The sequence below is a fragment of the Salmo salar genome, chromosome ssa19 (assembly GCF_905237065.1).
Source record: "Salmo salar chromosome ssa19, Ssal_v3.1, whole genome shotgun sequence".
NCBI lineage: Eukaryota > Metazoa > Chordata > Actinopteri > Salmoniformes > Salmonidae > Salmo > Salmo salar.
In genome coordinates this window covers 7,835,150-7,851,767 of record NC_059460.1, presented here as the reverse complement: position 1 = coordinate 7,851,767, position 16,618 = coordinate 7,835,150, and the positions used below count along the sequence as shown (strand labels likewise).

Here is a 16,618-nt window from a genome sequence, read left to right as displayed (position 1 = left end):
TAACATAATGTCCTAGGAGTGTCATCTGATGAAGATCATCAAAAGGTTAGTGCTGCATTTAGCTGTGTTTTGGGTTTTTGTGACATATGCTTGCTTGAAAAATGGCTGTGTGGTTATTTGTGTCCATGTACTCTCATAACATAATCTAATGTTTTGCTTTCGCTGTAAAGCCTTTTTGAAATCGGACAATGTGGTTAGATTAACGAGAGTCTTATCTTTGAAATGGTGTAAAATAGTCGTATGATTGAAATATTGAAATAATTTTATTTTTGAGGTATTTGTATTTCGCGCCACGTGATTCCACTGGCTGTTGAATAGAGTGGGACGCTAACGTCCCACCTAGCCCATAGATGTTAAACTAATGTCTGTGAGTATAACATAACTGATATGGCAGGCAAAAACCTGAGGAAAATCCATCCAGGAAGTGGGATTTTTTTGATGTGGGTATTTTCAATTGAATGCCTATAGAGTATCTAATGGGTTAGGACCCAGATTGCCGTTCCTATGGCTTCCACTAGATGTCAACAGTCTTTAGACATTGTTTCAGGCTTGTTTTCTGAAAAATGAAGAAGAATGAGACCTTTCTGTCAGTGGACAGTAGAATCATGCAGTGCTGGTTTGTGCGCGTGACCGAGTGCACGCCCTTGTTGTTTTTCCTTTCTATTGAATACGCCATTGTCCGGTTGAAATATTATCGTTTATTTAGACAATTGACAACCTGAGGAATAATTATAAACATCGTTTGACATGTTTCAATGAACTTTACCGGTATTATTAGGATGTATTCGTCTGCATGTTTTGACCGCCTTTGAGCCAGTGGATTACTGAACAAAACGCGCCAACAAAACAGAGTTTTTGGGATATAAAGAGGGACTTTATCGAACAAAATGAACATTTATTGTGTAGCTGGGACTCGTGACTGCAACCATGTGAAGATCTTTAAAGCTAAGTGATTAATTTTATTGCTATTTCTGACTTTTGTAATTCCTTTACTTGGTTGTAAAATGTTTGTATGCTTTTGTAAGCGGGGCGCTGTCCCCAGATAATCGCCTGGTATGCTTTCGCCATAAAGCCTTTTTGAAATCTGAGAAAGCGGCTGGACTAACAAGAAGTTAATCTTTAAGCCAATGTATAACACTTGTATTTTTTTATGAATGTTTATTATGACTATTTCTGTATTTTGAATTTGGCGCACTGCAATTTCACCGGATGTTGTCGAGGTGGTTCGCTAGCGGAACGCCTGCGCCAGAAAGGTTAAGAAAAGAAATTCCACAAATTCACTTTTAACAAAGCACACCTGTTAATTGAAATGCATTCCAGGTGACTACCTCATGAAGCTGGTTGAGAGAATGCCAAGAGTATGCAAAGCTGTCATCAAGGCAAAGGGTGGCTAATTTGAAGAATCTCAAATATAAAATATATTTTGATTTGTTTAACACTTTTTTGGTTACTACCCGATTCCATATGTGTTATTTCATAGTTTTGATGTCTTCACTATTATTCTACAATGTAGAAAATAGTAAAAATTAAGAAAAACCCTTGAATGAGTAGGTGTGCCCAAACTTTTGACTGGTAATGTATATTGCCTCCTAATATTGTACAATCTGTGTCACTTCATTGACCTGGGCTATTGTTTGTTTAAATTAAAGACCAGATTGATCTCAGTTTGTCAGTGTCAGAGTAGCCACTCATTTCTGTCATTTGTGTGGTATTAAAAAATGTTCAGTCAATGTCTTCTGTAATCTCGTTAGGAAATCCTAAAAACACCTCTGCTCAATTAATAGCCTATGCCACATGGCAAACGTTAGTATGGCTTTATTTATAAAGGGTATTACTCTTCAACAGTAAATTTACCACGCATCGAATTGCATCTTGGTGCACAGACTTGTTTACACCAAATGATTTGTGTGCCGGGAAGGGGTAAAGGGGGGGGGCTATAAAAAAAAAAAAATAAGCCTCGGGGCCTATGATTTCTTAATCCGGCCCTGGGCGTGCATGTGAAAAGAGGGGACAGTGTGGATATGAGCGTGCACATGGGGATCAATAGATATCTTACCAACTCCTCCTGGATGATAGAGGGGGAGAGAAAATATAGAAAGAGAGAGAGTGAGAAAGAGAGGCAATAAGAGAGAGAAAAGGGGAGAGAGAGAGAGATGTAAGAATGAAGCTATAACTACTGCAGGGATACACAAACCTTTGTACTCTAAGAGAAAGATTTTGAGAGAGAGAGAGAGAGAGAGAGATAAGGCTGTGGCGGTTATGACATTTTGTCAGCCGTTTGTCATGCAAAAGACTGCCAGTCTTACGTTAATTGACCGTTATTTAAAAAACATGTTTAGCATTTCCATTCCTTCACGCATACAAGCCGCCGATGTGTGCCTTTGGAACATCTACATTAAAAGAAAAGTCTAATAAATGCACAAATTTGTTTATATCCCTATTAGTGAGCATTTCTCCTTTGCCAAGATAATCCATCCACCTGACAGGTGATGCATATCAAGAAGCTGATTAAACAGCACGATCATTACACAGGTGCACCTTGACTGGGAATACAGATAAACTCAGCAAAAAAAGAAACATCCTCTCACTGTCAACTGCGTTTATTTTCAGCAAACTTAACATGGGGTAAATATTTGTATGAACATAAGATTCAACAACTGAGACATAAACTGAACAAGTTCCACAGACATGTGACTAACAGAAATTGAATAATGTGTCCCTAAACAAAGGGGGGGGGGGTCAACATGGACAATTTCGGGAATCTTTTATTTCAGCTCATGAAACATCAGACCAACACTTTTACATGTTGCGTTTCTATTTTTGTTCAGTGTATTTCAGAAGAACAGAATATGAGTTGGTCTACTGTATGTTATCTGGCTGTGCGTTATGCCATAGGCTGTAGACTTGTTCATTTAGCTGACAAGATATGCTTATAAGTCCTGTGCCATTATTATATATTATATGATTTTATAGTAAGTAATATAATAACTTAGCTGAATAAAATAGAAAGTATAATTTCCCATTCCGGAGCGAGTGTGCATATGAAGTGGCTTTGTTGAGCGTATAAGTGATAATTTGAAACAGGTCCTATACGTTATATAGACTTATTTGCCAACTTTATTTGTGAATGATACAAACCTTAGAATATCTTAGAAATCAAAATACATATGGGCTGCATGATGCGTCTGGCTATTGATGATTTGAGAAAGTCACAAAAAAAAGCTTGCCTTCCATTCTTTGCCTCCGGCTGCTCACGCTGTTCTCTCACCAAGTGATCATATTTTCACCCATCAGACTATTCTCAATTAAATATTGTCTTTACTAATATGTAAAATTGGTTTCGATTTAGAATGGCCCATTATGAAATGGGCAGGAACAAGGACAGGGGGCAAAAAGACGACAGCAGTATGCACTCGAATAGCAAATGGAGGCCGATTTTATGGCCTGTTCGTTTTTCAATCATGCAGGCTATTCTGGTTATTTCACTCCAGGCATCAACCACTGTTGGAGGACCATGCAGCCTCTCGCTGGGCGACAAGTGATATTCCTCCCAAACTGTATGCCATGGGCTCTCCAACCCTGTTCCTGCAGCTATCTAGGGTTATCGGCTACGAAAATCCAACTGACCTTTACTCCTGAGGTGCTGACCTGTTGCACTCTCGACAACCACTGTGATTACTATTATCTGACCCTGCTGGTCATCTATGAACATCTTGGCCATGTGCTGTTATAATCTCCACCCGGCACAGCCAGAAGAGGACTGGCCACCCCTCATAGCCTGGTTCGTCTCTAGGTTTCTTCCTAGGTTCTGGCCTTTCTAGGGAGTTTTTCCTAGCCACTGTGCTTCTACACCTGCATTGCTTGCTGTTTGGGGTTTTAGGCTGGGTTTCTGTACAGCACTTTGAGATATCAGCTGATGTAAGAAGGGCTTTATAAATAAATTTGATCTAGTGCTCTATATGGCATGGGCTCTTCAACCCTGTTCCTGCAGCCATCTAGTGCTCTGTATGGCATGGGCTCTCCAACCCTGTTCCTGCAGCCATCTAGTGCTCTGTATGGCATGGGCTCTCCAACCCTGTTCCTGCAGCCATCTAGTGCTCTGTATGGCATGGGCTCTCCAACCCTGTTCCTGCAGCCATCTAGTGCTCTGTATGCCATGGGCTCTCCAACCCTGTTCCTGCAGCCATCTAGTGCTTATTTTGGGAAACCACGTGAAATATGTTGGGGAACATCAATAGTAGCATGTTTTCACAAAAAATATTTTATTAAACTGTTAACAGCTCCTCTCTCTGCACACTCGAGAACAGAATGAAGGTGAGAGGGAAGGAGATGGAAACGCACGGTGAGATATTCCGTAGTTAAAAGGTAATGGGTCAATCTATTATGAAAATACCTTATTACTAGGCTATTTAAAATGAAATACATATTGACTATAGGCTAACATTCTGTAAGCTGCCCTGTACAATCAATGAACTAAAAGCATTGCCTAGGCCTATACGTTCTCTCCCAGACTCATGGATATAAAGTTTGGAGCATAGCACAAGGTAACCAGTCCATCCAGTAAGCACACTAATAGATTCCACACTGAAAGGCGATAACTAGAATATGTTCAATTTATGAGTATAAGCTAGACCAATTATGCACCAAAGACAACTTAATTCAGCAATTTTTTCAATGTTTTTCTGCCGTGCGTAATATGCGATAGACCAGGGTTCTCCAACCTTTTCTAGCACGAGAGCTACTTTTAAAAAATTAAACATGTCGCGAGCTACTTATTGTTTTCTAGCTTTCAAATAGGCACACTCTTCTCCCCTGCAAATCTTCCTCAGCTCCTTAGTGCACTACTTTGTCTTGTACACTGTTTTCTGTCAATACACCTGGTAAAATATTGGTTAATAAACAACTCTAAGGGGGGGCCCTATATAATCTCTGTCATATTTTCCCAAATTATGTTTTCGGTTTTAATTTTCCTGGTTTTAGATTTTTATTTTACTCTCAAAATTACAATTGCTCACAGAGAAACAACGAAATTGGATGTTCTGAGTCCATAACAGCGCTTGAATCACATCAGAAGACAATTTATTGGGGGTCTGAAATAACAGATTTAGATTGAGTGTAATTCCTCTTTAATTGCACATCTAGCGAGTGAGGAATGTGCCATCTAATGTGCTGGTCTAGTGATGGTTCTGTACTGCTGCTGCTCATTTCATGGTAAAGTCTGCAAATAACATATAATATACAAATTATATAATTATGATATACTCCTGCCAATTAAGCCTACTTTACAGTTAACCTTTAATTGAGAAGGTTTTGGGGAAAGTATTTCTGTCAAACCACAAGAAGGTTATCAAATCAACTGGCTACATACAGAGCGATAGACAAACACTCGCACCACACAGACAGACAGGGGCTATGTCTTGTAAGACTATGTCTTGTATAATGGAACAATCATCATTTTAATGGGCTTGGGCTCACATATAGGCCTATGCATCAGCTCTAATATGCGTATGGGTGTTTTGAATTAATCATCACCTTTGAAAGCGCTGTCCATTTCGTTGTTATGCTTTTAAACAACATCCACAAAGACCATGTTTTTCACTCAGTTTCAACCAGTTTGAAGTCATTTATTCAGATTGATCAATCACAGTAGGAGAGGTTTTTTTTATGTACAGTACCAGTCAAATGTTTGGACACACCTACTCATTCAAGGGTTTTTCTTTATTTTTACTATTTTCTACATTGTAGAATAATAGTGAAGACATCACAACTATGAAATAACACATATGGAATCATGTAGTAACCAAAAAAGTGTTAAACAAATCAAAATATATTTTATATTTGAGATTCTTCAAAGTTGACATGATGACAACTTTACACACGCTTGGCATCATCTCAACCAGCTACAACTGGAATGATTTTCCAACAGTCTTGAATGAGTTTCAACATATGCTGATCACTTGTTGGCTGCTTTTCCAGTCCAACTCATCCCAAACCATCTCAATTAGGTTGAGGTCGGGTGATGGCGGAGGCCAGGTCATCTGATGCAGCACTCCATCACTCTCCTTCTTGGTAAAATAGCCCTTACACAGCCTGGAGGTGTGTTGGGTCATTGTCCTGTTCAAAAACAAATTATAGTCCCACTAAGCGCAAATCAGAAGGGATGGTATATCGGTGCATAATGCTGTAGTAGCCATGTTGTTTAAGTGTGCCTTGAATTCTAAATAAAATCACTGAGAGTGTTACCAGCAAAGCACACCATCACACCTCCTCCTCCATGCTTCACGGTGGGAAACACAAATGCTGAGATCATCTGTTCACCTACTCTGCATCTCACAAAGACACAACGGTTGGAACCAAAAATCTCCAATTTGGACTCATCAGACCAAAGGACAGATTTCCACCGGTCTAATGTCCATTGCTCGTGTTTCTTGGCACAAGCAAGTCTCTTCTTCTTATTGGTGTCCTTCAGTAGTGGTTTCTTTGCAGAAATTCGACCATGAAGGTCTGATTCACACAGTCTCCTCTGAACAGTTGATTGTTGAGATGTGTCTGAACTTGAACTCTGTGAAGCATTTATTTGGGCTGCAATTTCTGAGTCTGGTAACTCTAATGAACTTACCCTCTGCAGCAGAAGTAACTCTGGGACTTCCATTCCTGTGATGGTCCTCATGAGAGCCAGTTTCATCATAGCACTTGATGGTTTTTGCAAGTGCAATAGGGCTATCTTCTGTATACCAACCCTACCTTGTCACAACACAACTGATTGGCTCAAACGCATTAAGGAAAGAAATTCCACAAATTAACTTTTAAGAAGGCACACCTGTTAATTGAAATGCATTCCAGGTGACTACCTCATGAAGCTGGTTGAGAGAATGCCAAGAGTGTGCAAAGCTGTCATCAAGGCAAAGGGTGGCTATTTGAAGAATCTCAAATATATTTTAATTTGTTTAACACTTTTTTGGTTACTACATGATTCCATATGTGTTATTTCATAGTTTTGACGTCTTCACTACTATTCTACAATGTAGAAAATAGTAAAAATAAAGAAAAACCCTGGAATGAGTAGGTGTCCAAACTTTTGATTGGTACTGTATGTATGTATGTATGTATGTATGTATGTATGTATGTATGTATGTATGTATGTATGTATGTATATTTCTTACCCCCTTTTTCTCAACAATTTCGTGATATCCAATTGCGATCGAATTACGATCTTGTCTCATCGCTGCAACTCCCCAATGGGTTTGGGAAAGGCGAAGGTCGAGTCATCCGTCCTCCGATACATGACCCACCAAACAGTGCTTCTTAACACCAGCCCGCTTAACCCGGAAGCCCGCTGCAACAATGTGCTGTTCAACTGACGACCGAAGTCAGCCTGCAGGCGCCCGCCCCGTCACAAGGAGTCGCTAGAACGCGATGAGCCAAGTAAAGCCCCCCACGGCCAAACCCTCCCCTAGCCCAGACGTCACTGGGCCAATTGTGCGCCGCCCTATGGGACTTCCGGTCACGGCCGGTTGTGACACAGTCTGGGATCGAACCCAGGTCTGTAGTGACGCCTCAAGCACTGCGACCGGACCATTAGGACCTGACGGTCATTAGTGAGTTGGGTACTAACAACGCATGTCCTGAGTGCAAAAGAGGAGATTACCGTGACTCAATTTTACTGCAGTCATGACTCATGACTGCCGGTATGGTGGTAATACGGTCACCGCAACAGCCCTAGATGGGGGGGTGGAGAGTGAGTAAATACCTGAGTGAGTGAATGAGTGAAAGAGCTAGGAAGTGAATGGGTGAGAGAGATGGAGAAAGGGTGAGGAGAAATGCCACTAACCTCATCTACAGCTCTCTTATAGCTCTAAAGAGGTTGGAGAGAAATGCAGAGAGAGGAAAGAGGAGGGAGAGAATAAAAAAGGAATGTGGGAGGGACAGAGACGAGAGAAGATGAGAGAGATGAGACACGTATTGGTTAGTTCAGAGAAGAGAATGGGTTGTGTTTTTTCTCTGTGTGTCTGCACTTACCGCGGGCCTGCTAGGTCGTGTCAGCGTCACATCTCTGTTTTCTTCTTTGGTCTCCTGGGCCGGTGCCCCAGAACCCTCCGCTTGATTTGCACCTGTCAACCGATCACATTCTGCTCACTAAATAGTCAACAAATCACATCTTCTCTCTGACTGTATAGTGTTAAGGGTTGAAATATTTATAGTAACACACATGGGAATCTGTGTGTGGTGGTGTGTGTGTGTGTGTACCTCTTTCGTTGCTGCCCCCCTTGGAGGAAGGGGTAGAGGAGCTGGAGGAGCTGCCACTGCTCTTCCTCTTCAGGGGAGTTTCCATTGGGACATCAGTCCTCCGCAGGTCTGGGTTACTACAGCAACACACACAAACAACATTAAACTGCCTGATTCACAAAGGAACATGGAGTGTGTGTATAGTATATATGTCTGTGTACCTGGCCCGTATCAGGTGTGCTCCAGCTTTAGGAGCAAGGCCCCCAGGTCCGTTCCCAGGAGAGTTCTTCCTGACCAGGGCTGGAGAGATAGACGTGGTCCTCTGGGGCACCTACACACACACACACACACACACACACACACACACACACACACACACACACACACACACACACACACACACACACATTTGTTTTACTATCCTTGTGAGGACCAAACAATTGATTCTCCTTCAAAACCCTATTTTCTCTAACCCCTAACCCTAATTCTAATCCTGAAATAGCCTTTTTCTTGTGGGGACCGGCAAAATTTGTCTGAATTTTACTTGTTTTACTATCCTTGTGAGGACTTCTAGTCCCCACAACGATAGTAATTTTTTTTTTTTTAAACACACACAGAGACAACCAATAAAAATCAGTTAGAAAAGGTCTAAGTGGGACACAGAGTGTCTGAGTAGATCATATACTGTATTCTCAATCGCACACTAAGTTTGCTAAACTGTATGTACAGTTGAAGTCAGAAGTTTACATACACCTTAGCCAAATACATTTAAACTCAGTTTTTCACAATTCCTGACATTTAATCAGAGTAAAAATTCCCTGTCTTAGGTCAGTTAGGATCACCACTTTATTTGAAGAATGTGAAATGTCAGAATAATAGTAGAGAGAATGATTTATTTCAGCTTTTCATATCTTTCATCACATTCCCAGTGGGTCAGAAGTTTACATACACTCAAATAGTATTTGGTAGCATTGCCTTAAGTTGTTTAACTTGGGGTAAAGCGTATCAGGTAGCCTTCCACAAGCTTCCCACAATAAGTTGGGTGAATGTTGGCCCATTCCTCCTGACAGAGCTGGTGTAACTGAGTCAGGTTTGTTGGCCTGCTTGCTTGCACACGCTTTTTCAGTTCTGCCCACAAATGTTCTATGGGATTGAGGTCAGGGCTTTGTGATGGCCACTCCAATACCATGACTTTGTTGTCCTTAAGCCATTTTGCCACAAATTTGGAAGTATGCTTGGGGTCATTGTCCATTTGCAACCAAGCTCTAACTTCCTGACTGATGTCTTGAAATGTTGCTTCAATATATCCATATAATTCTACTCCCTCATGATGCCATCTATTTTGTGAAGTGCACCAAAGCACTTGCAGCAAAGCACCCCCACAACATGATGCTGCCACCCCCGTACTTCACGGTAGGGATGGTGTTCCTCGGCTTGCAAGCCTCCCACTTTTTCCTTCAAATATAACGATGGTCATTATGGCCAAACAGTTCTATTTTTGTTTCATCAGACCAGAGGACATTTCTCCAAAAAGTATGATCTTTGTCCCCATGTGCAGTTGCAAACCGTAGTCTGGCTTTTTTATGGCGGTATTGGAGCAGTGGCTTCTTCCTTGCTGAGAGGCCTTTCAGGTTACGTCGATATAGGACTCGTTTTACTGTGGATATAGATACTTTTGTACCCGTTTCCTCCAGCATCTTCACAAGGCCCTTCGCTGTTGTTCTGGGATTGATTTGCACTTTTCACACCAAAGTACGTTCATCTCTAGGAGACAGAACGCGTCTCCTTCCTGAGCGGTATGATGGCTGCGTGGTCCCATGGTGTTAAATACTTGCATACTATTGTTTGTACAGATGAACGTGATACCTTCAGCCATTTGGAAATTGCTTCCAAGGATGAACCAGACTTGTGGAGGTCTACAATTTTTTTTTCTGAGGTCTTGGCTGATTTCTTTAGATTTTCCCATGATGTCAAGCAAAGAGGCACTGAGTTTGAAGGTAGGCCTTGAAATACATCCACAGGAACACCTCCAATTGACTCAAATTATGTCAATTAGCCTATCAGAAGCTTCTAAAGCTATGACATCATTTTCTGGAATTTTCCGAGCTGTTTAAAGGCACAGTTGACTTAGTGTATGTAAACTTCTGACCCACTGGAATTGTGATACAGTGAAAAGTGAAATAATCTGTCTAAACAATTGTTGGAAAAATTACTTGTGTCATGCACAAAGTAGATGTCCTAACAATCGTAAGGGGCCCCAAAAGTTCTGAGGCATTGCATTCCAGCCACAGACAAACAGACATTGTCATGCAGACCTTAGGAGGTAGGTCTAGGTCCGTTCGTAGCCAGGAGCTGCGGTCCAGTTTGTCAAGGGGGGGAGCGAGGCGGGGGAGAGGTATAGAAGGAGGGGTGTCTGAGGTAGGGTCAGAGTTCTGGCGGGGCATGGGGGGGCGGCCGGAGGATGGGGAGGGGGACAGGCCTGTGACCCCTGAAGGGTCGTGGAGAGACTGGGACCCAGACAGACCATGGGACTTCACCTGCACCAGGTGGGCCATCTGACAAGACCAGACCAGGACCAGACCATAAAAGACCAGAGGAGCAGGATCATAGATCAGCACCAGGCAGGTAGAGGAGCAGGATCATACATCAGCACCAGGCAGTAGAGGAGCAGGATCATACATCAGCACCAGGTAGGTAGAGGAGCAGGATCATACATCAGCACCAGGCAGGTAGAGGAGCAGGATCATACATCAGCACCAGGTAGGTAGAGGAGCAGGATCATACATCAGCACCAGGCAGGTAGAGGAGCAGGATCATACATCAGCACCAGGCAGGTAGAGGAGCAGGATCATACATCAGCACCAGGCAGGTAGAGGAGCAGGATCATACATCAGCACCAGGCAGGTAGAGGAGCAGGATCATACATCAGCACCAGGCAGATAGAGGAGCAGGATCATACATCAGGACCAGGCAGATAGAGGAGCAGGATCATACATCAGGACCAGGCAGATAGAGGAGCAGGTGTAGAGGAGGAAAAGAGGAGGAGCCGGAGGAGAGGGGAAGGAGGTGAGGAAAGTAGAGGGGGAGAGGAGAGGGGAAGGAGGTAAGTATTGGGGGGAGGGGAGAGGGGAAGGAGGTAAGTAAAGTAGAGGGGGAGGGGAGAGGGGAAAGAGAGGAGGAAAGTAGAGGGGGAGGGGAGAGGGGAAAGAGGTGAGGAAAGTAGAGGGGGAGGGGAGAGGGGAAGGAGGTGAGGAAAGTAGAGGGGGAGAGGGGAAGGAGGTAAGGAAAGTAGAGGGGGGGAGGGGAAGGAGGTGAGGAAAGTAGAGGGGAAGGAGGTAAGGAATGTAGAGGGGGAGGGGAGAGGGGAAGGAGGGGAGGAAAGTAGAGGGGGAGGGGAAGGAGGTGAGGAAAGTAGAGGGGAGGGGAAGGAGGTGAGGAAAGTAGAGGGGGAGGGGAGAGGGGAAGGAGGTAAGGAAAGTAGAGGGGGAGGGTAGAGGGGAAGAAGGTGAGGAAAGTAGAGGGGGAGGGGAGAGGGGAAGGAGGTAAGGAAAGTTGAGGGGGAGGGGAGAGGGGAAGGAGGTAAGGAAAGTAGAGGGGGAGGGAAAGGAAAAATGAAAGGAGGAGAAACAAACATCATAAAGGGTAAACGTGCACCTACATATACTGTACACATGCACCCACACACGCCCACTCCCCCACACACACACACCTGTGGTTCTACGGGGCGGTGCATGGGGGGTGTTCGGGCCTGCTGTATGCCCCCGCTGCTGAACGACTCTGAGCGGGGGGGCAGGGATGGATCAGAGATACGGTTGGACACTTTATGTTGCAGCGCTGGAGAACTCTGTCTGTTCAGCTTGGAACGCTCTTCCACCTGCCACACACACACACACACCCGCACATACAAGCGCACACAAAGTTAGAGCACAATCATTTATATTGGCCGTCAGTGACAGATTTATCAATGTATGTTTGTGTGTCTTGTGTGACGTGTGTCAAACCTCCAGTTTCCCTCAGAGCCGTTACCATGGAGGACAAGCCCAGAGACAAACTTGACTACAGTGTGCATGTGTGTGTGTACGTGCCGGTGTATGTGTGTGTGTGTGTGTGTGCCGGTGTATGTGTGTCCATAGGGAAGCAGATACACCCATGTGTGTTGAGACAGATATAGCCACGGCTGGCCTACATCAGCCCACAGTGGCCACTGGGGGGCAAGCCTGGTGGTGTGTGGCCACAAGGGGGCAAGCCTGGTGGCGTGTGGCCTGGATCAGGCTAAATCAGGAGCTGCAGTGTGTCCCTGGGAGAAGCCTGGTGCCTGAACATGAAGCAGACTAAAACATTCCGTTTGAAGAGCTGAGATTCTGAAGGAGACCGATCAGTCGGGTGTAAAGACTAGAGGAAGAGCGAGATGGGAGGAAGGGGTTCATAGCACAGTTACAGACGATAATCTAGAAATGACAAGTCTGTTAGTCTCTGAAAGTACATCTATGACCATTCTAAAAGATGCCAGGCACCATTCCAGAACATAGAGGTAAAAAAGTTGTTCTAGAAAACACCAGCCACCATTCTAGAACATAGAACATTCCAGGCAAGGTTTTTTCAGGAGTCCATCTCCTGGTGCAAGGGAAGAGAAAATTGTTAATAGGGACAGGAAAGTCACGTCCAGAAGAAAGGAGGGAAGGAAAAGAAGGAGGGAAGGAAAAGAGAGAGCTTCCCCAGACACACCAGTCGAGTAATGTTAGTCCACCTCTGGAGAGAGAGAGGGGGAGGAAGTGTGTTAGACAAACAGGAAGTGGGTATGTCTCCCTGACTGACCAGTCGACCTGGACTCCTCCCCCTAGACTCCTGGACTCTTCCCTCAGGGCTCCTCCTTCTGGCCTCAGGATGATGCAGGATTGGATAAGGGAAGTCAGGGGCAGGATCAGAGGCGCAGGACACACGTATACACGGAACAGTCACATTATTGCCTTCAAATTGGAGGAGCCTCTCCTTGGAGTGACTTGATTGGGCAGGGTAGGAGGGGGGGCGGGAGCGGGGTTTGTAACCAGGGAGCAGGAGGAGGTGTGATAGGCTGGTGTCTCCAGGCAGGTTAAAGGAGTGGTGCTTCTTGGGAGGTATACGAGGGGAGTTACTCTGGGCTCGACGCATCACCTAGAGACAGGGGGCGCCATACAGAACATCACACACACATACAGGTGGACATACTGTCAGTTCACACACACATTACCATGGCAGAACCCGAAGAAGACTTTTCAAACACATAAACCAGTAGAGGATCTGTCCATGACGGAGACGCTGTGTGTCTGAGTAAGAGAGAGACGTTGTCAGATATCTTAACGTTCAGACATAGCAATGCTACAGGGCTCCGATTCTTCAGAAAACATCAATCCTGCTTTTGGAAGCGAGAAAGAGAGATCATCGTAGGAGACGATGTCAATGTTGCAAACTACACTGCTGGTGCAACCACATGAACTGAACCCGTGCACAAGTGCTGTGTGTATCAACAGTACCTCCTTGGCCCAGGCAGGTTTGTCGTTATTGGGGGCTGTGTCTTTGTAGTGGTACAGCTGTTTGTTGTCTTGTGGCCGTGGCTCCTGCTGCTGCTGCTGTAAGGACACCAGGTAGGCTCTCTCCTGCTGCAGCTGTCTCTGGAGACGCTCAGCCTGCCGCTGCTCCTCCATCTGCTTACGCTTGTACTCCTGTAGATACACACACACACACGGTTTACAAGGAGAGGAACGCAACGACACAATGTATATGCTGGCGCCACAAGAGAGCTATGGGGTTGTTGTGGAGGCTACACGGAGATGTGGAGTAGGAGTAGAGAGCTATGGGGTTGTTGTGGAGGCTACACGGAGATGTGGAGTAGGAGTAGAGAGCTATGGGGTTGTTGTGGAGGCTACACGGAGATGTGGAGTAGGAGTAGAGAGCTATGGGGTTGTTGTGGAGGCTACACGGAGATGTGGAGTAGGAGTAGAGAGCTATGGGGTTGTTGTGGAGGCTACACGGAGATGTGGAGTAGGAGTAGAGAGCTATGGGGTTGTTGTGGAGGCTACACGGAGATGTGGAGTAGGAGTAGAGAGCTATGGGGTTGTTGTGGAGGCTACACGGAGATGTGGAGTAGGAGTAGAGAGCTATGGGGTTGTTGTGGAGGCTACACGGAGATGTGGAGTAGGAGTAGAGAGCTATGGGGTTGTTGTGGAGGCTACACGGAGATGTGGAGTAGGAGTAGAGAGCTATGGGGTTGTTGTGGAGGCTACACGGAGATGTGGAGTAGGAGTAGAGAGCTATGGGGTTGTTGTGGAGGCTACACGGAGATGTGGAGTAGGAGTAGAGAGCTATGGGGTTGTTGTGGAGGCTACACGGAGATGTGGAGTAGGAGTAGAGAGCTATGGGGTTGTTGTGGAGGCTACACGGAGATGTGGAGTAGGAGTAGAGAGCTATGGGGTTGTTGTGGAGGCTACACGGAGATGTGGAGTAGGAGTAGAGAGCTATGGGGTTGTTGTGGAGGCTACACGGAGATGTGGAGTAGGAGTAGAGAGCTATGGGGTTGTTGTGGAGGCTACACGGAGATGTGGAGTAGGAGTAGAGAGCTATGGGGTTGTTGTGGAGGCTACACGGAGATGTGGAGTAGGAGTAGAGAGCTATGGGGTTGTTGTGGAGGCTACACGGAGATGTGGAGTAGGAGTAGAGAGCTATGGGGTTGTTGTGGAGGCTACACGGAGATGTGGAGTAGGAGTAGAGAGCTATGGGGTTGTTGTGGAGGCTACACGGAGATGTGAGGTAGTAGAGAGCTATGGGGTTGTTGTGGAGGCTACACGGAGATGTGGAGTAGGAGTAGAGAGCTATGGGGTTGTTGTGGAGGCTACACGGAGATGTGGAGTAGTAGAGAGCTATGGGGTTGTTGTGGAGGCTACACGGAGATGTGGAGTAGTAGAGAGCTATGGGGTTGTTGTGGAGGCTACACGGAGATGTGGAGTAGGAGTAGAGAGCTATGGGGTTGTTGTGGAGGCTACACGGAGATGTGGAGTAGGAGTAGAGAGCTATGGGGTTGTTGTGGAGGCTACACGGAGATGTGGAGTAGGAGTAGAGAGCTATGGGGTTGTTGTGGAGGCTACACGGAGATGTGGAGTAGGAGTAGAGAGCTATGGGGTTGTTGTGGAGGCTACACGGAGATGTGGAGTAGTAGAGAGCTATGGGGTTGTTGTGGAGGCTACACGGAGATGTGGAGTAGGAGTAGAGAGCTATGGGGTTGTTGTGGAGGCTACACGGAGATGTGGAGTAGGAGTAGAGAGCTATGGGGTTGTTGTGGAGGCTACACGGAGATGTGGAGTAGTGAGAGAGCTATGGGGTTGTTGTGGAGGCTACACGGAGATGTGGAGTAGGAGTAGAGAGCTATGGGGTTGTTGTGGAGGCTACACGGAGATGTGGAGTAGGAGTAGAGAGCTATGGGGTTGTTGTGGAGGCTACACGGAGATGTGGAGTAGTAGAGAGCTATGGGGTTGTTGTGGAGGCTACACGGAGATGTGGAGTAGTAGAGAGCTATGGGGTTGTTGTGGAGGCTACACGGAGATGTGGAGTAGTAGAGAGCTATGGGGTTGTTGTGGAGGCTACACGGAGATGTGGAGTAGGAGTAGAGAGCTATGGGGTTGTTGTGGAGGCTACACGGAGATGTGGAGTAGGAGTAGAGAGCTATGGGGTTGTTGTGGAGGCTACACGGAGATGTGGAGTAGTAGAGAGCTATGGGGTTGTTGTGGAGGCTACACGGAGATGTGGAGTAGGAGTAGAGAGCTATGGGGGTTGTTGTGGAGGCTACACGGAGATGTGGAGTAGTAGAGAGCTATGGGGTTGTTGTGGAGGCTACACGGAGATGTGGAGTAGTAGAGAGCTATGGGGTTGTTGTGGAGGCTACACGGAGATGTGGAGTAGTAGAGAGCTATGGGGTTGTTGTGGAGGCTACACGGAGATGTGGAGTAGTAGTAGAGAGCTATGGGGTTGTTGTGGAGGCTACACGGAGATGTGGAGTAGGAGTAGAGAGCTATGGGGTTGTTGTGGAGGCTACACGGAGATGTGGAGTAGTAGAGAGCTATGGGGTTGTTGTGGAGGCTACACGGAGATGTGGAGTAGTAGAGAGCTATGGGGTTGTTGTGGAGGCTACACGGAGATGTGGAGTAGTAGAGAGCTATGGGGTTGTTGTGGAGGCTACACGGAGATGTGGAGTAGTAGTAGAGAGCTATGGGGTTGTTGTGGAGGCTACACGGAGATGTGGAGTAGGAGTAGAGAGCTATGGGGTTGTTGTGGAGGCTACACGGAGATGTGGAGTAGGAGTAGAGAGCTATGGGGTTGTTGTGGAGGCTACACGGAGATGTGGAGTAGGAGTAGAGAGCTATGG

The 16,618-nt window shown here is 45.6% G+C and overlaps 1 protein-coding gene across 16 annotated transcripts in view; it reads right to left on the bottom strand.

The window, feature by feature from the left end:
- LOC106578374 (TRAF2 and NCK-interacting protein kinase) overlaps positions 1-16,618 on the bottom strand; it is a 64,703-nt gene that overhangs the window by 26,955 nt on the left and 21,130 nt on the right. For 6 of the 16 annotated variants that reach the window (XM_045702028.1, XM_014157099.2, XM_045702024.1 and 3 more), the window contains 8 exons: positions 13,737-13,925; positions 13,042-13,377; positions 11,936-12,100; positions 10,542-10,781; positions 8,448-8,557; positions 8,248-8,363; positions 8,020-8,111; positions 7,832-7,855 (listed from right to left, as the gene is read on the bottom strand). In XM_045702028.1, coding sequence (XP_045557984.1) covers positions 7,832-7,855; positions 8,020-8,111; positions 8,248-8,363; positions 8,448-8,557; positions 10,542-10,781; positions 11,936-12,100; positions 13,042-13,377; positions 13,737-13,925 — 1,272 coding nt within the window. The remainder of the gene's footprint in view (positions 1-7,831; positions 7,856-8,019; positions 8,112-8,247; positions 8,364-8,447; positions 8,558-10,541; positions 10,782-11,935; positions 12,101-13,041; positions 13,378-13,736; positions 13,926-16,618) is intronic. The other 10 variants (XM_014157112.2, XM_045702029.1, XM_045702030.1 and 7 more) reach the window with 6 other exon arrangements.